This window comes from Cebidichthys violaceus, unplaced genomic scaffold (genome assembly GCF_023349555.1).
Source record: "Cebidichthys violaceus isolate CVI_PGR_0920_01 unplaced genomic scaffold, fCebVio1.0.p SCAF_8, whole genome shotgun sequence".
In the NCBI taxonomy this organism is placed as follows: domain Eukaryota; kingdom Metazoa; phylum Chordata; class Actinopteri; order Perciformes; family Stichaeidae; genus Cebidichthys; species Cebidichthys violaceus.
The window spans coordinates 4855484-4878869 of NW_027176964.1; the positions used below are offsets into that span (position 1 = coordinate 4855484).

Sequence of the window (23386 nt, forward strand, 5' to 3'; positions counted from 1 at the left end):
TCTCAGATGTGAGGTGTATTTTAGATGGGTTACCCTCCACTGCAGCACATGATAGTGTATGTTGTAAATTCAGTAGCTGTGATAAGAATAAACATGCGCATATAAGGTCATTAAACTGTAAACACTAACTGAGATTATTGTAGTTATCTTTAGTATTTTGCCACCTTAAAGTGCTGTGGGAAATATAGACCTTCAGAGTTCAGAGCACTTAAAAAGTGCAGTAGTTGGTATTATCATATTTTGCACACTATTACAATTAAATTATTTAATTAATTTATCTTTTTAAAAATGGTTTAAACTGTTTTTTTCATATTTTATATTTTTTGTCTCTACTGTAAAGCACATTAAGCTATGTTCTGAAATATGCTAGGTGTATAAACTGGGTGATGACTTTCAGGAGGCATTAATTATACCAGTAATTAATTATATCTTTTATTGGTTTTAACTTAGTCTAATTTGTGTATTTCTCCGGTCAACTGTCAGACTTAATTTGTATTTGATTCAATTATTTTATATTCTTACTATTTTAATAGTTCAACATCCAAATAGCCAACAGCATCATAGATAGAAAGATAAATAGATATGTCAGTCATTTCATGGAGATTTACGAGGTGACTTCGAATGCAGCATAAACCTTTGTTGCTGGTGCTCCTCCGCGTGAGCGCTCTCCTCTCATCCTTTTGTGTCTTCTGACCTATCAGCGCTCAGATGCGGGGTCGCGGCTGCTGATTGGTCACGAAGGAGGAAGATGCGACGGCAATGGAGAATGGACTGGGGACTTTTCAAAGCGTCCTACTGATGTGATTAATGCTGTGAAATGATTTCCACGCATTGACTCGTCTCGGTACGTAGTGATAAGGCCGTGGGGTTATTACCTACAGCACGTGGGTCTGCTTCTGTATTATGTTGTGTGCTTAGTTTAGCTTGTTTTTCTTGGATCGTTTGATGTGATGTCGGGCCTGTTCTGCTTTGAACGTCAAAACACTCCGTAGACATGTAACTAGCTTTTGGTTACAACACCGGTAGAGCTATCAAGTGAAGGTAAGCATAATACCATTACGTCATGGGATATTATGTGAATGTGATTTGACTTGTGGTTCAGTTCCACACCTGATTCTTGACTTGTGGGCCTAGCCACGGACGGGCTGCCTGGTTAGCATGACATGGTTAGCCTACTGAAGAAAGCTGTGGAACTGTTCAGATTTAATTAATTAATTCAGTGCGTGTAGCCTAGTAGTGAGTTAAAAAATGATTGAAATTAAAAATAATGTGATGCTCTAACTGCCTTCTTGCGTTGTATTAAGTAGTAGTATTACTATTCGTAGAGTAACATGTATCTTAATGAGTATAAGCATGTGACATGTGCTGTCAGCTTTGCCCTGCTTTATTGTTATACACATACTGTTTTTTAAAATGGAACATTCATTTGCACACTCTTGATAGATGGAGCTGATCCCACGGCTGCTCTCCTTGTAGGTGCTGCTGTGTGAAGGATGCACGAGCGATGTCTGATGTTGAGGCCACGTATGCAGACTTCATCGCCTCCGGCAGGACGGGACGCAGGAACGCCATGCACGACATCCTGCAGAGTCCCAGCGACCCCGAGGGCCGAGGGCTGCCCCTCACCCTGTCTCTGTCCCAGCTGCACATCAACGCGGGAGGGGGAGGTAAACCACTGCGGAGTTGATCGCCTTGGACTGAGTTTATGTTTTGAGCATGTTTAAAAAGCTGTGTAACTGTATGTGATGTCAGTGGTCAGATATATGTATGGAAAATGTTGTCTACAGACAGTATGGACATTTTCCACAAGGATGATTTCAGAAACTACTGGGTCTCTGTGTGGATCAGACCAGTAAGGAAGTTGCTTGTTGGTGTATTTTTTAGGAAAAGAGAGGCACTCCTGAAGAAAAAAAAGAAAAAAAGACAAGCTTACAGTTAAAATGTTTGCATCCGCTATTATGTAGCTATTTATAAATAAGAGACCCTGTTCTTTCCGAGTCAGAAAATATTAGATTCGGAAAGCCAGTGTGAGTTGACTTTCATACAACTGTTGTAAGGCATATTAGCATGCGGACATTTGCTAAAATCAGCACTGAAGACAAAGTACGGCTGATGCTAATGGGACTATCATTAGTTTTACAGTTGTTTAGTCATAAACAGAGTGTCTGGTAAATTGAAATCTAATGGCGCAAGATGAAAAAGTCAGGGTATCATCAAAGTTATTTGAATTCTTCCTCTGGGGACCTTGAATATCCAATATTTCTTGAGATTTCAGTCCGGAGCAAAGAGTCTGGGCCGATCAATAGACAAACATGGCTACCCCTAGAGCCACGCCAGTAGCTTGGCAAAAAAAGGTAAGGATGATTGGGGCCCAGGGACAAAAAACGCTGATATGATCCTATTAATATTCATGTCCTGTAAATTGTCATCCCTGTCTTCGTTAGACGGAGGCGACACCGAGGACAGCCAGAGCTCTTCCTCATCGTCCCGCAGGGAGATGGGGCAGAGGAACAGCTAACCAGTCACACCCTCCTGCCTGTGGACAAAGAGCTGCAGGACGGATCCCAGCCGCCGGTGCGATGGAAGTCCGAAGCGGGCTGATAGTCGGAGGGTAGCACCGCCGCTGCTGATGTGCCCACGAGCAGGGCGCTGACCCCCCCCCAAATCCACTGTAGATGCGCTGTGCTGCAATGTGATGCACTCAGTGCTCTCATGTCCCCGGTGGCTCTGCTGTGCACTAGAATAACTAGACTGTTGGCAGGGGTGTATTTCAGAGTGGGAGTAAGCGAGAGACAAACATGTAGCTCATGTACAGCTGATTTTACTTTCAGTCCGAGTTCCTAAACACACAGGCTGGATGATGGGAATGCAAAGAGGACATAAAAGAGACACCCTGTGTGAGTTTTGTAGTTGTGCAGGCAATTTGTGAGACCACTGAGACGTGCTGATGTAATGGGGTCACAGTGGGAGTAGCATGTTTGTAGTGATGCTGGTAGAGATTACATTGCCAGTTAATGGCTTGTGCTTCCTTTAAATTGACAACACTGTAGAGAGAATTGGATGGCTCGGCTATAGTAAAGATGGAAACCACAGAGAACAAACACACTGGGGCTCGGTTACTTTGGCTGGTAAAAAAATACATCCTGTACTGTTGGAAGCAGCAGACTTGTATTTGGTGTGACAGTCTTCTATTGACCCACAATACTCAATAATACATTTACAATCTGTACAGTATGGATGGTGTTGTTCAATGGCTCAGTGGTTAGAAGATGAAATGATGATGGTACACTATCTTTTAAAATGTTGATACTTATTTTTTAAAAACTTTTCTAATGATGCCATTATAATCACAACCTTAAAGGAGTAGTTAGAATTTTTTGGAAATGAGCTCATTGGCTTTTTTTGGGGGCAGAGAGCTAGGAGACGATCGATGCCAATCTCATGTCTGTACGCTAAATAATGTGAAACAGGAGTCAGCAGCATGGTTAGCTTAGCTTAGAATAAACAGTGGAGATGGGTAAACAGCTAGCCTGGCTCTGGCCGATCAGTAACAAGAATTCACCTAGCAGCACCTCTGAAGCTCACTAATAAACATGTTATATCCTGTTTCTATAATTCTTACAAAAACTGATGTGTAAAAACAACAATTAGATGTTTTACATAGGCATAGCTATGTGGCAACCAGCTGTGACACCTGGAAGTTCCAGGTCGTTTCTACCAAGAGGAAAAATCTCTGGTGCTGAGAAAACTGCAGTTCCCCAAACGGCCATTTGTGGCTGGCTCTAAAAGCAAGTCAATCCCCATAGACACCCCCCCCCCCCCCCCCCCCCCCCCCCCCCATGTTAAAATGTTCAACTTTACAGTAGACCTAAACATGTTTACAGCCTGGAACAAACCAAAGCTAAAAACCAAAGCTAGAATCCCCACTAATGCTAACAGTGCAGGGGTTGAAATATTAAATAAGTCACCTGTTTAAATTATATGACACAACTTTACAACTACTCTTCAGAATTCTATGGGTGACGTCACGGACACTACGTCCATATTTTCATACAGTCTGTGGTATTGACACTTAAGTGTTTTTTCGGATTACACAAATACAAAGACATAACGTATTAATAGTGAGCTTTAGAAGTAAGCCAGGCTAGCTGTTCCCCCCGTTTCCAGTCTGTATGCTAAGCTAAGCTAAAAGCTCTAACGGTGTAGCCTCAAAGCATTTGTTCAATTCCTCCTGACCTTTGACTTGCGACTATAATATAAGCCAAGTGTGTTCTTCCTTTCTCTGTTTGTGTTCATTCAATAGTGTTGTTTTTCTTCTTTTAGAAAATAGGTGTTGATTTGTGACCCTAATGTAGATAAGCTAATTAAGCTAGTCCGCTAAGCTAAGTTAAAACAGCTACATATTTAGCGCACAGATGTGAGAGTGGTATCATTTTCATCTCACTCCCGGCAGTAAGGCGAATAAGTTTCCCAAAATGTCAAACTTTTCCTTAAATGTAGATATGCAATACTCAGTAGAGCTTCCGGTAAAGTGTAACATGTTTGTGTGAAGGTTTCTATCTCTGACATTGAGCCTGAACTACATTCCTGCTCCTTTTGTTAAATAATGGATTCATCCTATAATCACCATCTGTAAAGACCGTCACGCATGCTCTGTTAAAACTGTGTATTTTGTTACTTTCTCCCCAGTTTTACTAAGTATAATCTTCCTGTAATACTGCAGCTCGATGCTGATGATAATAGGGAAATTATAACTCTTTTTTTCACATCGCTCATTCAACCAGGTTTTTCCAGTTGTAAACTGCCATGTGAGCGTATAGTGACTCCCGCCGGCTTCAACAACACTGTGTAAACTCAGCCGTTCATGATTCAGCATGCAGAAATATAGCAGGTGCATGATTCTGCTAAATGTTTAGGTGTTTCTCTGTCTGTAACCATGTTTTCTACTCTGTGTCAAAACAAAATAAAGAACTGATGACAGAAAAATGCAAAGTTGTTTGTCATGTTGTAGTTTTGCAATTTGGCCAACAGGCAGCACTGTGGGGGAATTTATAAAAACTCAACACGCAAACACACATGACACTCTAATTATGGTAAATATTAATTAAGCATATATTACGTTTATATGATCTTTATTGACAGATTTAAAATGAACTATTTGATGTCAATAGAAAAAAAATCTAAAATCATAAAATCTTTAATTTCCTCAAAGGGATTCTGTTTGTGTCTTTTATAACATCGTAAAACTCTTCTCTACTTCAACATTAACAAACGTAGTGTTTCCTTATGTAAAGATGTAAAAGACCATCTGTCTGCTGTGCCCCAGTGCGTGTGTGTTGCTGATTATGCAAATAATCATTAGACAATTGTACCAGGAAGTTTCAGTAAGAAAAAAAATCCCCGGCCAGTTTGTCTGAGTTCCTCATTCTGGTGGACGAACGTAACAGTCCGTGTCGACCGGCTGACCCACTTGGCGAACCAGATACCGTCAGCCTGTCTGTCCAGCAGCCTGTATGTCAATCTGAGGATAAAAACACAGAAAAGAACTCTGAGGACTTAAAAAAAACTTCTTGGCAGTGGATGAACTGTTCCCTTCAGCGGGGACACATTAAGAGAGGTAAGCACAAATGCATGTGAGGTGTGAATAACACCAGTCAGAGACATTGTCAACACACACACACACACACACACACACACACACACACACACAATAGAAGAGTTATAAAGATGTGTAATTGAATTTAATTTGTAAGAAACGATAAATGATGAATGGGAATTTTTGGCTTAGCTGTGATTTTTAACATATCAATCCGTTTTCAGATAGTTTAAATCGAGTTTAGGCCTATTCATGTTTTTTTTTCTTGAATGTCAAGGGTGTTTTTTATGGAACTTCATGTGTGCTTTGTCAGGATTTTCATATTCAGATTAAAATAATATAATAATAATATATGTTTGATAAATAAAGTTTAACTGAATTTGATGTAGGTCTCAGGTGGCAGTATATGCCCACCGGATTTGTCAAGTAGTTGCATCGCATTCTGCAGTGGATTACCACCGCTCCTTTCATTTCTTCACCATTCCAGACGATGGGCTCAGTCCAATGCTAAAGGAGGAAGTTTGTATGTTGGTCATAGTAGACTGAGTGTGTGTGTGTGTGTGTGTGTGTGTGTGTGTCGGCTCCTAATCTGTTCAGACCCTTATGGTTTCCGGCTGTTTGCTGACTGTCAAGTTAAAAATATAACAAAGGCACTGAACAATGAAGCTGTGACAAACTGCCCAACTGCTCACATTATTTGATTCAGCTCTGTTTAGACAAGTTAACAACGTATTCAGCCCCAATTCTGGTTTTCAGGTGTGTCCATTTGTCTTTGCTTACCATTGAATTGAGAGTGCTTGAATCTTTTTTTTTCTCCCCTAACTCTTAACCAAACAATCAGTCATCTATATATTTGGGGACAATAACAACTTGTATTTGCATACTATTACTCAAAAGAAAACATGACTTATGAACTTGATTTCCTTAGGAGTAAAAGCAAGATTATGTGGAAAACAAGGGTAATGTTTTATGCAGTTTTTAATGCTTTAAGTTCTTAGCTCTCAATCTAGGGATGGCAATGTTGGTCCAAAATAAAATATTTCGTCTCAATATAAATCCTACTGTCTACGGTGAACTCCTTACATTTCAGTGTCACCAGTTTAAATTTATTCTGTGAAATATTTTAATCATCTGCTGGAGGGGATTGGTGCAACATTTTGAAATACTAATTTACTGAATGGTTTGCCCTGAAATTTGGTACACAATCATTCATGTCCCACTCTGAATGAATTGCAAGCTAATAACTTTGGAAATTTCCTGACTTTTCATCTTTCCAACATCAAGACACATCACAGGATGTCCAATGTTTTCAAACCTGCCAAACATTCCCATCAGCCCCAGCTGTTCTCTGTGTTTAGCTCTAATAATTAGCTAACATCAGCATGCTAACACGCTAAACTAAGAGTAACAAAACCATTATACTTGCTAAACATCAGCATGTTAGCTGTGTCACTGGGTGCATGTTAGCATGCAAACACTAACTAAGAGGTACATGGGAACAAAGAAGCTCTATGACAAAGACGCGGCATTACAAGCTCTGCTGGTGTTTTGAATAGGTTTACACTTCCTGGTTTCTAAGTGGGCGTGGTCATGACGTGTTGTCCCGCCCCAACCTCGTTTGGAAATGTTATGGATGGAAACCACATGTGGATGGAATAAAACAGCTGTGGTTATATTTGCATAATGTATTTATATTTTCCTTAGCGAACATTAGTTATCGACATAGCTAGCAGCCATATTAAGCATTCGGAAAAGTCAGGGGGAGTTCGTGAACGTTGGTTGCCAGATCTGTTGAAAAACTCCTGTCATACACAGGTCAACCCAGTCCGGTTCTTCAGTACCAGCCCACTTTAGACTCTTTTTTTGCACGCTACTATAACTCCAACCTGTATTACAAACTTAATTTGCTTGGGAACAAAATACAAATATGTGCTGTCAAAGTGTCTCTTTAGCTGCCTTTAAGGCCAAAAAGCAAAATGCTTTAATCTTCGTAGCAATGGGATGTATGTTTGCTTGGTTGTTGTTTTTAATTGGTGATTCTTCCTAACCTGTCATGTGACCGAGCCTACTTTCTTTTCTGACTGGCCGGGACCATTTACTGTGAGATCCGTCGTTAACATCATAACTTCTGTTCCTGCTGTTTTAAAGAGCATTCGCTGGCCCACAGAACTAGCTGTGTGTTCCCGCTGTCTCTGTTGGTGTTCACACATGCATTTCGGTTTCCTGGAAAAGTAGCAACACTGCTGTTTTTCTTTTTTTTAGAAAACAGGTGTTCATTTGTGTCCAACATGAACTGCTGCTGTGATGCATTACACTCCCTACATCAATGTATCAATGCAGCTGATTCAACCTAATCTTCACATGTCAAACATCATGCCAGCACATACTCATATAAGTGATATAATAACTACTTTAACACATACTGTTAGTATTGCTGTTTTTATGTGCATGCAATTGTAGTGATGATTCATATACACACTCAACTAAAATTGATGGAAGAAATTATTTTAATAATTTGCTATAGTTTAAACACCAAAACTGACTTATGCAAGCGGAATGGACCAAAAGTCAGGACCTTATTAAATAAGTTAAGAAGAGAAAAGCAAAGATTAAATAAATAAAAAAACAAAGAGGTATAAAATGAGGAAGTGAACCATCCAAGATCAATAAAGCTGAATGAAACAAAGCTGGAAAAGCGTTTAAATATTCTCCAATGGGTCCAAAGTTTGAGTAAATATGACAGATTTCCCCAGGAAAGGAATCCCAAGCTCCTCAAACAAAAACAAAAAAATCTGTTCTAACCGTCGGTCTGCATTGTTGAGAGCATCCTTATCACATGTCCATATAAACATCTATTATAAAAGCCAAATTGCAATGAGGGCTATTTGCTAGATGCATAAAATTGATTTATAACTATGCAAGGTGTGTGGGTGTGTCCCTTAAACAAACACAATACTGCAGGTGCCGTTGGGACGTGTGCTAAAAGTTGTTATGTCTTCCTCTTTCACTGGTAAGAGTTTGGTGTAAATATACAAGCCAGATGCAAAAACAAGAGTTAATGAAAATATCTCTATGACACTGCCATCAGAGTCAAGATGCCAGCATGCTTAAAAAACAGAGGGTACAAAACTGTCATGAACAATCCATAAAGTCATAAAATTTAGGCTATCATTGAATATCACAGAGCTTCACACTTTCAGATTGCTCTCATTATTTACAACACCTATGCTGATATACCACCGTTTTTCACACAGGAAACATCTGTGGAAGTTTAAAGTTAAAAATATTTGATATATACTTATATCTGTATGTGCTTGTGTGCAAATATCATGGTGTGTCAGTGTTTATGGGTTTTCTACTGGTTAAGAGTAAACATCCTGCAGCCTCAAGCCACAATAATAAAAACAATAATCTGTTTTTACACTGAATGGACTGGATGATGACAGCAAAACAAAATACAGCAGACTATTATATATATTATATCTATTAATAAATACAGTTTCCTTATGGATCAAAGTAATGTTTTTGGAATTATGTTTTAGATTATAGGTATTTTGTGCATATGACTTTGGAAACATTTCAGAAACAGCATTACTCCAGTCAATCACACACATAGAAACAGAAAAACCTTAACAACATTTGAGTTACAAATGAACTTAACCTGGATGTTGTTTTTTTTAGACTGTGGGAGGAAGTTTCCACAAAAATGTATTTTCTTTAACAGCAAAGTAGTTGCATATTACTTAACCTAATATTTTTTAGAAATCACAGTTGTCTTTTTTCAGTGGAATTTACTTCTGATTAGATTTCACTGACACACCCCTCACACACCATATCTCGAAAGACCAGCTGTCATTTTCTATGTATCCGTGTTTCTATTGAAATAAGGTGACATGCTTAGTATGGACTGTATATTACAGGCTCTATTCACTCCTCTTATATTAGGTTACCAACAGGCTCTCACTCCCAACCATGACACCCTAGGTACCCCTCTAGAGACAGATTTGTTCCTGTCAATACTCGTTCGTTAAATGCATAAGCTGGCTTTTCAAAATAAGTTTCCATGAACTGGCTTTTCAAAATAAGTTTCCAGGAACAACTTGGATATGTTCAGGCAAAAAAAGTACTTGGTTAGGTTTAGGAAAATAATTTGGTAGTACATTTGTCACGCATTTAAATACGTTACGTATGCAACGAAAGTTAAGTATGTTTTATGCAACTTTACTTAGGTATGTTATGCTATGTTACACAACTCAACTTGCATACATAGGTTACAATATTACAATATTACTCGCCACGGGACACAAACAGTGGTCTCCTGGCTGAAAGTCCTGTGTTTTTACAAGTAGCTCTATCTGTGAGTGCACATTAAGGTCCACTACAGGACACACCTTCATGTTACACCCTCAAAACAGTCTTAGTTTGGGATAGAGTTAGGAAAAGATCATGGTTTCGGGTTAAAATAAGTATGTTAATCTCGGAAGTTATCTGAGGTGATGTGTTGTGGAGTCTGCCAGCCTGCAAAGAGACCCCTTCTGGTTTTTGGAACCATCGACCCCAACGTCCTCTCCACGTGGACTTTATTAGTCATTATATTACGTTGCCTGACTTCCTCCTCTACTTCCACCATAACTACGTCCACGTAGAGTGTTGTAATTTTTAATGTAGGGCCACTGCCCTATTTGATGGAAGTGATATTGAAAGCACTGACCAAGCAGTAGCAAAAAAGACTCATTTGGAGCTACAAACATAGCTGTAAGGTTCTTGTTAGTTTCTAAGTGTCAATGTGCATTTCCTCTTTCCCTTTTCTGAAACACCAATTGATGAAAAGGTAAAAAAAAAAAATATGAACATGCCACTGGTCTGGTTATGTGTTATTCTGACGCGCAAGAGCTGAAAAGTCACAGGTGTTTGGTGGCAAACATTTAGAGTGTTGTTTGCTTCAGCAGCTGTAAATGGTAAACGTGTAACACTCCAGCTCACGCTTCCCTTTTCTCACTTCCCCCTGCAGTATGGGCTGTATGAAGTCCACGCTGAGAGACGGTCTGAGTGGAGGTGTGGAGGGGAAGACCGGCCAGCAGACTGTACGTACCGACCACACGCACTATGTCAGAGACCCAACCTTCAATACAAAAAGCAACATAGTAAGTAGCCAGACAGCTGCGCTGAGCAAAACCAGAATGAGATACTGATTTGTGCTCTCTGAGATACACTTGATGAAGTCACAGCATAAAAATCAAGTTTGGTATACTTTTTTATTTAATGTGCCCTGGTGAATTAGAAATTGAACTAATGGAGAATGTCGTGAAAGTGAGAATATTCAGTTCTCAAGGATGTATTTTTACAAGTCAGATACACCCTTTCTGAATGATTCTGAGAAATAGAGAACTTCCCTGTCTCACACGATTACATCTAGCAGAGGGAAATGGACGCATTGTGATAGAGTGTAGTCTAGAAGAGATAATAATAATGTCAGACGGACAGACATATAGACAGATGGACAGATGGACAGACAGACAGACAGACAGACAGACAGACAGACAGATAGATAGATAGATAGATAGATAGATAGATAGATAGATAGATAGATAGATAGATAGATAGATAGATAGGTAGATAGATAGATAGATAGATAGATAGATAGATAGATAGATAGATAGATAGAATGATTATGATGGTTATAATACTATAACTATTGTGTTAGAAGCAACTGGTGTCTCTGTGAACATGGAACTTTCACACAGTTTCTGATGGATCTCTTGGTCTGCCTTTGCAGGATAACGCCCTGTTACCTGGTCAGGTGTTCCAAAAGATGGAAGGTATGCCACATTTCTTCTTATGAGTGTTTCATTTTTACTTTCTTTTGCAAAAGTATTGGTATAAAACCAAGTTGTTGGACAGCTTTCACATTTGGAAGACAAAATGCATGGGTGAGGAAGCAGCATGTCTTTGTTATAACAGACTATGTTTAACTCATTATGAAACCTATAGCAGCATTAAAGGGTTCAGAGTCAAAGTCTGTCTTTATATTATACACCCATGCACACATGTAAATTAAAAGACTTGACCTGTAATTACTTCTGCCTATGAGGTTATGCTTCCCCAGCTTAATGTAAGACAAAATCCACAGTCCTCATTTTGTGCTAAACAATAAAGTTAAACTGAACCTAACATGTAAATTAAATGACTTCCAGTTACCTCAGAATCAATGTTTTGTTTAATGGGTTTTTGCTCAGATGCTGGAAATAAGATCCGTGGTTAACACAAGGTTAAGCATTTTGGATTTCTGCTATAATCCAAAATGCAATAAAAGAAATCCCATCGGCTTTTTGTTGAGGGAACCAGAGAGATGCTGACCTCCAGGTTCACAAAATGTTTCCAAACTGCTAGACCCCGACACTTTGGAGCTCTGCTGTGCTACTTCTTCTATGCTGCGGCTGCTGATTTATCTCTTTTCCTCTTTTACATTGTCACACATTTCATCATGATGTTGACGTTTTTTTATATTCGATAACCGATGCGATTGAAATGACTAATTTTTAAACATACTCCAAAACGGTAGAAGTACACAAAAAAAGGAAGTTAAAAAATATATAAAATACAGGAAAGTATTCAGGCATGTGCAGCTGACTTAAAATTATATTTATTAGTAGTATTGTGGGTGCACAGTCACACTGTAATGTTTAGTTGTCTGATATCTTATTTGTTGGTTTGTTCATAATTTTTTTAACCTTTCTCTGACATGAATGCTTGCCTTGATTATGACCCAGATTGCAATTTTCAAATAACAGAGGGCCTATTTGTTTTGTCGTGCAGTATTTGACGTGCTGATATCCTTTGTTGTTCCCTCTCTTAGAGAAAAGTGCGGTCGGTAAAACTGTGATCAGCCTTTACCCGTATGAAGCTGTGCATCCCGACGACTTAGGATTCAAGAAAGGAGAAAAGTTGAAGATCTTAGAGGAGTGAGTGTTCGACATTGATGGTGACCGTTTCAACTTCGAGAAATGCTATTCATTGTTTATATACTGCAACGTAAAAAGGGCGAGAACCGCAGACGGACGTTTGAACGAGCTACGAAATGGAGCACTGTTTCAACAGCATATCACACAAGTTCACAGCAACCTCTTCAACCCTGATGCACCAACTCATGACAGACTCGTGAAAGTTAAAGTGAAAATTCAAGTGAAGATAAAAACGTTCAAATAATACAAATATATATATTTCAGAAGTACTCATTAAATTATGCCTAAGACATGAGACTGATGCATCAATTAAAAAACGTTGTTCCTCTCACTGTACAGTAAGCTTCATATGATCACAATGACGTGTTAACGGGCTGATGATGCCTATTTTTCATGTGCATAGATAATATGTTATTTCTACTTTAAAGCCACTTTAGATCAGCGGGATAAGGTAGTTACAATGGGTCCCAGCGCACACTGTTATCATGCATGGTGATAGTTAATAGTTATAAAGCACACACACATACACACATTATTGTATCGTATAGAGACTTCAAATTGAACATCAACATACGCATTACCCAGCACAAATCACTGCATATTTGTACATGACGAACAATATCATCATTTATTTAATTGAATCGTTTATTTTAATAGTTTATTTACTTGTTATAATTTGCGTTAGATCAGCATATAATTTGTTATTGTTACTGACAAAAAAAAACTAGAAAAAAATATATATAATGGAGATGGGTTTGCCTTTTCCAGGGGATATACAGCAAATAGCCCCAAATATGATTCATAGTGGTTCAGAGCTATCTTGGTCATCTGCTGTCAGAGGGCCTCGCTGAGGTATACTTGCTGACAATCAAAGAAAAACAATACTTGTGCTAAAATGGATTGCTTTCTCCTGCAGTCATGGGGAGTGGTGGAAAGCGAAGTCACTGATAACCAACAAAGAAGGATTCATCCCGTGCAATTATGTCGCCCAAGCTGACACCATGGAGACAGAGGAGTGAGTCTTAAATTACTTTTTTTTGCTCTCAATAAACGGTATTTGAAAAAGGATGTTTTATTGGACAAACATTTTGTTTCCTCTTGACGATTGTCATCGCAATGTAAACTGGGTTTTGTTGAGTCTGTTTTATTTTTGAAGTTCCCTTCCTCATATGTCCTATGTTTGGTTTTACATCCTTGCCTTTTGTGTGATTTCTGGCCTTTGTTGATTGTCTGCCCCGTCCTGATTAGTTTCACCTTTCTCTTGTCCCCAGACATCCCACTTCCCACTTTGTCAGTCCCTATTTATTCCTCCTCTGATCCTTTGTTGTTTCAGACTTTCTAATTTATAAGTTCATCTTTGATTAAATTATTTACTGCACTCATCTGTCTGCCTGGTCTGTGTTTGGCTCCTTCCTTTGCTGCCTGCCCCCCCAATAGTGACAAAGCTTTGACAAGTGCATTCCCACATTCATTGCAGGTGGTTTTTCAAGGACATCACAAGAAAGGATGCGGAGAGGCAGCTGTTGGCACCTGCGAACAAGCCAGGCTCTTACCTTATCAGGGAAAGTGAAACATCAAAAGGTATGGAAATCACAACAGTCCCGAGAGAGAGACGGAGAAACATTCCACGCTCTCAATACATCGTCTTCCTCCTGCTTCATTTCCAATCACTCTCTCTTACTTGCCAACGCTTCCACAGGAAGTTACTCGTTGTCCGTCAGAGACGTGGGAGCCCAGGGGACAGATTCGGTCAAACACTATAAGATAAGGTTGCTGGATAATGGCGGCTATTACATCTCTCCTAAAATCTCCTTCCCCAACATCAGCGGCATGATCAAACACTACCACAGTGAGTACAGCTCCAGAGTGGAGCTGCCTAAGATCTGTCACCCAGCCCCTCTCATGTGTTTGGCATCAATTGTGTTTTTTATTAGTTGCCTAAAGACTTAGATGTTTTATTCATAAAACTGAACAGCCTACTCAAGGATGGTAGACCTCAGCGGCTGTGTGTGTGTGTGTGTGTGTGTGTGTGTGTGTGTGTGTGTGTGTGTGTGTGTGTGTGTTTGTGTGTGTGTGTGTGTGTGTGTGTGTGTGTGTGTGTGTCTTCCAGACAAAGCAGATGGCCTGTGTCGTAAACTGGACCGTGCATGTGTGAAACCCAAAGCTCAGAAGCCGTGGGACAAAGATGCGTGGGAGATTTCCAAAGATTCTATTAAGATGGTGAAGAAACTCGGAGCAGGCCAGTTCGGAGAAGTCTGGATGGGTGAGTAAAGTTTTAATGTTTTACACCCATCGCTTCGACTGTTTGTGAGACACAAGGCTGCAATGAGCTCCTTGAGGTCCTCCTTTTGTGCTGTTACCTTGTCGTGATGGAGAGGCTTGTGTGTCTCAGAGACCTTCAGGGCTAGGATTGTGGGAGTTTTAGCTCCCACAAAGCTGGATTGGTCTCAGTCAGGGCAAGTGACAAAAGACAACACATTGTGCCCTCAGGTGATAACAACAACACCTCATGCTGTTTTATGAAACTGCAAAAAAGGTCCAGTGGCATGGTGTAGTTAGGGCCCCAGTGCACACTATGAAGGGCCCTAGTAACTTACTGCCGCCTTTATGTTTGGCTTGCAGATGTGCTAAGCTTGTCAGTATTGACATATTTTGTGCCATGACTTAACGTTGGACAACATCAAAATACATATTACCCAGCAATCATCATTGCATATCTGTATGTGAGAAAAATACTAAAGAAAATAAGAACATATTCAGCTAATTTAGTATTTTTTCATGATTTATTATGATTTATATTATTTATTTAATATATATATATATAGCAAGTGGCATCACAGAATGTGTTGGTTTTTTTAACAAGTATTTTTCTGAGGTCTTAATCATTTACAAGTGCCAGTTTTCCGCTCAAAACATTGTTGGAGGTTGTAGTCTGAAGGTGTTGGCCATGTAAACCATGTGAACCATTACCTCTGAGTATGTTTACCAAAAAGACAACCTGCATTTGATGGAAATGTCTGACAACAAAACTGAATCAAGCTTAAAGGTGCTGTATATATATATATATATATATATATATATATATATATATATATATATATATATATGTAAATACAAGATTAGGAGTAATTCTGTTGCCCCTCAACATGTCGACGACTGAGCCGGCGATGGCAGCTGACAGTCTAGTTCAGTTTTGCACATCTGATTTCTAATTCCTTTGTCTCATTTCTGTGAATTCAGAGCTGCAGAAGGGAACAGTACGGGGAAGTTCCATTTCCCCCTAATTAAAACAAAAAAGACTTCCTTCTTTTGTTATCTATTAGTTGTATCACATAGTTTTGGTCAGAACTGAACATTTGCTCAAATGTGTCCATGCATGTAGCAAAGACTGTCGTGGGAAGACCAGCAGTGTTGCCAGTTTATTTATCTATGCAGCACGTCGCTTAGTCTGAAGAGAGATCTGCATCGCAACTTTGGAAGTGGTGATGCCACACACACACACACAGAGAGAAAGAATAGTGTAGAGAGGGACTATAGTTGTATGTACACACCTTGCTGTGGTCTGATACTTACCTATGTTGCAGCGATTGTGGATGTTTTTATGAATGCCCTTTGAGCACTTTAATTTTAAACACAATTGCGGCTGCAATTCTTTGACACAACAGGGAACTAACAACATAATGTTAAAAAAAGTGTGATTGTGTTATATCTGTGAGTGGGAAGTTGGGATTCCTGAAATCAGGTTACTGTTTTATTTGTGATAATGATGTTGCTTGAAATACACTGAAAAAAACCCAGAATAAATTCAAAAAGTAGTGGTTATCTTTATTTAAAGGTTCTTTTCTTAAAAACTACTGTATATGTGAGAATATCATAGATGTGTATTCAATGGCCAGGCTAAAAAAAAATACATTCTGTCAAACCGGTTATGTGACTCAAACAGACTGTGTCCATATTCTGAACTAAACATAGCGCCTCTAGTACTGAACTGAAAACACCTGTGTACGTCCACGCTGCTTTTAAATGGAGCAAATGGAACAATTGCAGAAATACCCTTTTTTTTACAGCTCAATATCAGTTCTGTGGTTCTAAAAGGAGCTTTGATGTCATCAAGGTTATTTAAAGTCCTGGTAAAGTAAAATCTGAGATTTATTTATATGTGTTAGAAAATTATTGCTGAAAATGTGAAAAGACTGAGCTATAAAGTACTGAATTGTTGAGTTGGAGAGTTCAAACCTTCATTTTTGTCTCAGATTTTTTGGGCTGGCCTAACATCATGGCTTGATGAGCAAAAGTAAAAAACAAATAATGCTAAAATAAAATAAATATTAATATATCTCTACTGATCTGTGCTATAAATGTAATTTCTGTATGATTCCAATCATTCCAAGCATTTTTATAATCAAAATAGCTGAATTAGCCCATGTCCTGTTCAAACAGAGAGGAGACACGTGAGGTGAGGCAGCGAGGAAAACACTTGAGTGTGTTTCGTCATTTATCTAGTGTCATCTAATGTAGCTACTGAACCTACCACAGTAAATATAGTGTTGCTTCATATGATTTGCTTTTTTTTCCTCATGGTCTTATATTTTTCGAAACAATTTCCATGAAAAAAAATAATAGTTTCTCTATCACCCTCTTCCTTCTCTTTCTGCGAAATCAGCTTACTACAACAACGCGACCACAGTGGCGGTGAAGACGCTGAAGCCGGGCACCATGACGGTCGAGGCCTTCATGGATGAAGCCAACGTCATGAAGACGCTGCAGCACGACAGGCTGGTGCGGCTCTACGCTGTTGTCACCAAGACACCCCCCATCTATATCATCACGGAATTTATGGCAAATGGTGAATAAGCTTTATTTTTTATGAGTGCAGCAGTACAATAAGCGTAGAGTATTTTTTACATATTCAGAAAAAGCATCCTGTAATAAGATGTGCTAATGTCAGCAGCTCAGTATTGTGACATACAGTATTCATGTGACCACACATTCATCCTTGGACATATTTCACAGAGGAGCATATGGAAGCCCTGAGAGGCAAGTGAGAAAAATACTTGCCTCTCAGGGCTAAACTTTTTTCCCCACCTGTTTCACAAATGAAAACATTTTTTAGGACCTTGGAAAAATTATAAGCCTGTTCTTCAGTCATAAACACAGTAGTGAAAACAAACTGGATTAGACTCAGAAGATGGATCAACAGAACTATCTTTTTTTCTCACTTGCCTTCGATTTGGCTTCCGTAGGATAATTGCAAGGTTAGCAAAAAACACTTGATTTTCAGAAAAACTTTACATTCAAAAAGGTTTTGTAGATGAAAATCTTAGCTAACGTAATGGATATGCAAGTTATGCAGTATACCACCCGTATGGACGCAGACATGCAAGACACTGACAATGTTTCTTATTGTTCCTTGTCTTTAGGGAGCCTGCTTGACTTCTTAAAGAGCGATGCGGGATGCAGACTCCAGCTCCCCAAGCTCATCGATTTCTCAGCGCAGGTGATTTGCACACTGACCACAACATGCTGCTCTTTCTCACAGCTCGTGCTCCGCCATGGTTGTGAAACAGACATAACGTCACTGTTTCCATTGCTGAACTGAAAGGAGGAACCATAACCAAAAGCAAAAATATAACACTTCACTGATAAATAATGAACGAATATTTACTTCAAACAACTGTTATTTACAGCAAATTATGTAATTTGTTGTAGGAAAAATACAAAAATGACAGGCCTTTACTGTAATTATTCTTCCTCTTTTTGTCCTAAACCATGCACACTTGAAAAAGATGACTCTTGCTCCTTGATGAGTTTTTATGAACGCAACTTAAGGTTGAATGAGAAATATAATCAATGTATATTGTAAAGCTAAGCTAAGCTAAGAAGCGTGACGTGGGATGGAGTGAGAGTATGAGATGTTTGTTTGTAGGAAGCTTTAGTGAAGCGGCATTTTGATTACTTGGTGAGGTTTGGTTTGTACGCATGTGAGTCTCTCTAATTCGCAAATGGCCCATCACACTACGTTTAAATCCACCACCAGCAATTAATTGTGTCAGCACTAGCCTTAACTGGATCCTTAGCTTGTTTGTGTCACCATAGACCTGTCTGAATCTGTCCACAGCATCAGTCTCACAAAGTGATTTTCATTGTTTTTTCTTTGTCATCTTTGCTCGTCTGTCTGAATGAAAATTGGTATAATGATCGTACCGTGCCAATCTTGCACACCATATTTTCCTTTGTCCTGTTGCAGATAGCGGAGGGCATGGCGTACATAGAGAAAAAGAATTACATCCACCGAGACCTGAGAGCAGCTAATGTGCTGGTGTCAGAGAGTCTGCTCTGTAAAATAGCTGATTTTGGACTAGCAAGAGTCATCGAGGACGACGAATACTCTGCCAGAGAGGGTAAACTGTGTGTGTGTGTGTGTGTGTGTGTGTGTGTGTGTGTGTGTGTGTGTGTGTGTGTGTCCATTGTTGTCTTGAGTCAGAGATTTTTTTTTTCCCCCATAACATATGAGCTGATTTCCTGATTGAACACCAAGGACACGTTCAAATAAAACTCCCCTTTTGAGAAATAGAATCAGAATTGACTAGTTTGTGTGTAGTCCAGTGTGTTATGTGACAAGCCAGACTTTTGGTGTCATTTGCCAGTTGCTCCACTTTTTCAAGCTCAAACCATGCGGACCCGTACTGTAATGACCAACACCTCCGATGGCCTCAAACCACACACTGGGTCTTTTTTCTTCAACACTGACGCCAGTCTAGGTCACATGATAGTCTAGTATGCCGAGAGGTATGTGGGAGAGAATGTGTGCATCTCTGTCATAAGAGGAAACCTGATTGATCACTGATCTGGAACCAAGAGACACTGAAACTACAGTAAAAGGAAAATTATAAATAAATACAAGTACATGAATAGAATTGAAACCTTCCGTTACATATTGCATCAACGGTATGTCTGACATGTATGTGTTATTTACATACAGTAGACGAATTCTAATTGTCATTGACAGATCTTATGAATGGCATATTTTGTATCCTTATATAAATGTGTTACCGGTGACACAGAGCCTGTGTGTGCGTAACTGTGGACGCGTCCTCCCGCAGGAGCCAAATTCCCCATCAAGTGGACCGCTCCAGAGGCCATCAACTACGGCTCCTTCACCATAAAGTCAGACATGTGGTCCTTCGGAGTTCTGCTCTACGAGATCATAACCTATGGGAAGATCCCGTACCCAGGTGAACTTTAAACGGACTATGTGTTGCGTGTCATAATTATTACCACCATAAACTACTCTCTTAATGCATTCATCCTATTGTGTATGGCTTTGATTTGTCACTGGAGTCATTTCAAGGGTTAAATAGACTGTATTAGTGTTAAGATAAGATAAAATAATCCTTTATTAGTCCCACAGCGGGGAAATTTGCATTAGCAGTAGTGGTAGCAAGAACATAATATCAGCTGTAACATTAAAAGTTTTATGATTTAGAATTTTGATGCAGGGTCACTGTTCAATTCAGAGACTCAGGGTCGACTAATAAAACAGAAGCTTCCTGAAGACCTCTATCATGTCATTTGTGCTGTTCTAGTGGATATTGCTATTTGCCCAGAATTGTGGCCCCCTGGACGTTTTGGGATCTGGGGGGGCCGTTGCTTGATTACTCAGCAATGGAAACCAAAATGACAAAATAACATTGTGCTCTTAGAGTTACGAAGCTCTACTGCCCTCTACTGGTGATCACACTCTCTAGAGACGATGACTGCATTTGTGTTCATACAGTATTTGTGTTCCTCTAAACACAAGTCATGTTTTGGTGTTTTGGCTCCTCCATGTCTGCCTGCACCGTCCTCAGGTATGACCAAAGGAGAGGTGATATCCTCGGTGCAGCGTGGCTACCGGATGCCTCAGCCCGACAACTGTCCTGCCGAGCTCTATGAGATCGTGACGTCCTGCTGGAAGAACAAACCCGAGGACAGGCCCACCTTCGACTACATGCAGAGCGTCCTGGACGACTTCTACACGGCCACTGAGGGACAGTACCAGCAACAACCTTAGAGACAAAGAAAGACATTCACTCCAGGTTATGTTTGGAGCTACTTTAGATATGTTTTTGTAATATTTTGTGTATATATATGACACATTCTATACATTTATACAATACATTTCTTTCGTATTTGCTGTTCAGAATATGCAGTTTCCAGAATGTACTACAGTATATTGAGAGTTTTGGGGTATAGGGGAGATGGCTTTTGCACAAAATTGGTAAAAACTGAAAAACGGTATGGACTACAGAGATAAGTAGTGGTAATCATGTTTTTGGAGTCTTGGGCCTAAGCATTTAAACATTTGGACCAAATACATTTCATTTGATGTTTGTGTACAGAGGGACTGGAACAGCTGACATTGTACAGAGAGTTTGCAAAGGCAGGACACAATAAAAGAGGATTGGTGTCTTGATTTCTGCACTAACTGAGCAAAACATTTAGTGATCATATCTTTGACTTGTTATTTAAATGACTGAACTGTTCTTTGACCATATTACCAAACTTAATGTCCATCTCCCATTAATTCCATGAGGACATTTTTATTGGTTTGATAGTCAAAGAGCGTATTAAAGTAAATCATGTCCTACTTAAAACATATATTATGTAAGGTTATGACTATCCGTTTGATATTTCAAGACAAATTATTTCATAAACTGCTCTGACAATCAGCTGTTTGAGTTGTTTCTGTGTGTTTGCTGTTTCATTGACCAGTGAAAGGTTGATCGCCTCACTTCATATTGAAGTTCTGTAGTTCTTGCTTATTTGTTTTGTTTATTTCTTTGTTTCAGGGGTTGTAATCTGTTCTTTGTATCATTTCAATTAAGGTATAATCAGAAGCGTAATGTGGATTTTTAAGTTGCACTTTGTTTGACATTGGATGGCTCTTGATAGTAAAAATAAGTTCAAGTTAGACTTAACCTTAAATGTACAGAAGAAGGTTACTCTACAGCCCCTGTATGGGCTGTTTTAAACATTGGATCTATGAGCTGTTTGTTTGATATTTGGAATGAGAATGTGTACATATTGTATGGACTAAATGTGTAGACAGTAAAGTATACTCTGTGTTGAATGTTTGTACATTTAGCTTTAAGAGGGTTAGGTCTCACTCCTACTTCCCGACTGATTCTGTTGATTTTATAAAGAAAAAACTGATTATAAGCATTTGAAGTCAATTTGCCACTACATTATTGCATTCAAGTTCATCTCAGTGACCTGAGAGAACTACACAAATAGCTTCATGTGCTTGGTATCAAGAAGTACGCCCAAAAGAAAGGATCATTAGATTAACATTTTAGTAATTTAATATTTTCAAATTGTATTCAGAATCCATTCATTGTACATCCATTTTAAGTATTATAAGCCAGTGTTTCTCAAAATGGGATCTGTTAAATATTTTCAGATTCATTCATTTAAATTAGATTTTCATATTATTTTTTGGTTACACAAATAATAACACAATTTTAAAATGTATATTACTTCATAAATTACTTTCTAATCCAACAAATTTCTGAGAATCTGTAAATATGTTTAATATGTGTATAATATATTTCCAATACATTTATCAAGTTGTTCTTTCATATAACAAAGACTAAAGAAGTGTAAAATGATAAAAATGTCAAATTATTCGAAGGGACATACATGAAGGGATTCCCGGTATATTCTATATGTTCTAAGGCAGACATGTCAAACTCAAGGCCCACAGGCCAAATCCGGCCCTCGGTACAATTATATCCGGCCCGCAAGAAAATATTATGTATGATTACAGATATGTATGATCACAGACATGTATGATCACAGACATGTATGAATACAGATATGTATGATCACAGACATTTATGATGCAGTAAGAGCTTTCCAAGCCATGCTGCGCCTGTGGGAGAAGCAGCAAGGAAACGTGGGTCACTTTCCGTGTCTCCACCGCTGTGTTCCCAACTGCGCATTTTGCTGATAAACTAGACGCACTCGACACAGAGTTCACTCGGTGATTTTACATTACATTATATTACAGTCATTTAGCAGACGCTTTTATCCAAAGCGACTTACAATAAGTGCATTCAACATTGGTAATCAAAAGAACTACTAGTCACCAGAAGTCATAAGTACATTTCCTCGATTTGCTGACATTGCAGCTCAAAAATTTGAATTTGAACTGCTCAGCAATCTGTTTGCAGTTGACATGGAAAGAGCGCCACTGCACAATCAAATGGAGCTGATAGACCTCCAGTGTAATGACACACTGAAGGCAAAGTATAACTCTGTGGGCGCTGCACAGTTTCCAAGCTTCATCCCCGAAACGATGCTTCAACTTTGCCTATATGCTGCTCAAATGCTCTGCATGTTTGGAAGCACATACCTGTGTGAGCAGATGAACAAAAACCCACACAGGAGTCGTCTCACTGATAAACACCTTCACTCTATCTTGAGGGTTTCCACAGCACAGAACTTAATCCCAGACATTAATGAACTAGTAGCTAAGGAGAGACGCCAAACATCTGGCTCTGGTACATATGCATAAAAGAATGTAGCCTATTTCTTTTTGCACTTTGTCCACTATCCTTTCTATTCTGTTTATTAAATGTTGACCCTATTTGGCCCTCAACGTTGTTCCAATTTTGTCCCTCTCTGTGATTGAGTTTGACACCCATGTTCTAAGGGGTCCTTGGCTGAAAAGAAATGGAGAACCTCTGTTATAAGCGACCAAACAAAGGTCAAAGGTCAGTGGCTATATACAGACCTTTATTTCCTATTTAGAATTATGAATATGTATACAGGAACATGTTGGCAG

At 39.1% G+C, this 23386-nt stretch overlaps 2 protein-coding genes across 6 annotated transcripts; both read left to right on the forward strand.

Annotated features, from left to right (window-relative positions):
* The first annotated feature begins 740 nt into the window (after positions 1-740).
* Positions 741-4975, forward strand: pkia (cAMP-dependent protein kinase inhibitor alpha). 4 transcript variants are annotated; one of them, XM_068701871.1, is made up of 3 exons: positions 741-1041; positions 1444-1667; positions 2445-4975. In XM_068701871.1, exons 2-3 carry the CDS (start codon positions 1505-1507, stop codon positions 2516-2518), a joined length of 237 nt encoding a protein of 78 aa, XP_068557972.1. In that variant the 5' UTR covers positions 741-1041; positions 1444-1504; the 3' UTR covers positions 2519-4975. The 4 variants fall into 4 exon arrangements, with proteins under 4 accessions (XP_068557972.1, XP_068557974.1, XP_068557971.1 ...); XM_068701873.1 differs by having other exon boundaries at positions 1477-1667; XM_068701870.1 differs by having other exon boundaries at positions 741-844.
* Positions 4976-5442: 467 nt separating this feature from the next.
* Positions 5443-21759, forward strand: lyn (LYN proto-oncogene, Src family tyrosine kinase). 2 transcript variants are annotated; one of them, XM_068738048.1, is made up of 13 exons: positions 5443-5617; positions 10608-10740; positions 11373-11415; positions 12453-12558; positions 13475-13573; positions 14036-14139; positions 14258-14407; positions 14669-14821; positions 17222-17404; positions 17979-18055; positions 18806-18959; positions 19662-19793; positions 20409-21759. In XM_068738048.1, exons 2-13 carry the CDS (start codon positions 10609-10611, stop codon positions 20609-20611), a joined length of 1536 nt encoding a protein of 511 aa, XP_068594149.1. In that variant the 5' UTR covers positions 5443-5617; position 10608; the 3' UTR covers positions 20612-21759. The 2 variants fall into 2 exon arrangements, with proteins under 2 accessions (XP_068594149.1, XP_068594150.1); XM_068738049.1 differs by having other exon boundaries at positions 10608-10680.
* Positions 21760-23386: the final 1627 nt, after the last annotated feature.

Coding starts and splice junctions, on each gene's coding strand:
- pkia (XM_068701871.1), top strand. CDS start 1,505: ATGTCTGATGTTGAGGCCACGTATGCAGACTTCATCGCCTCCGGCAGG. Junction 1,668..2,444: donor CATCAACGCGGGAGGGGGAG/GTAAACCACTGC, acceptor TGTCTTCGTTAG/ACGGAGGCGACACCGAGGAC.
- lyn (XM_068738048.1), top strand. CDS start 10,609: ATGGGCTGTATGAAGTCCACGCTGAGAGACGGTCTGAGTGGAGGTGTG. Junction 14,822..17,221: donor GTTCGGAGAAGTCTGGATGG/GTGAGTAAAGTT, acceptor CTGCGAAATCAG/CTTACTACAACAACGCGACC. Junction 18,960..19,661: donor CGAATACTCTGCCAGAGAGG/GTAAACTGTGTG, acceptor GTCCTCCCGCAG/GAGCCAAATTCCCCATCAAG.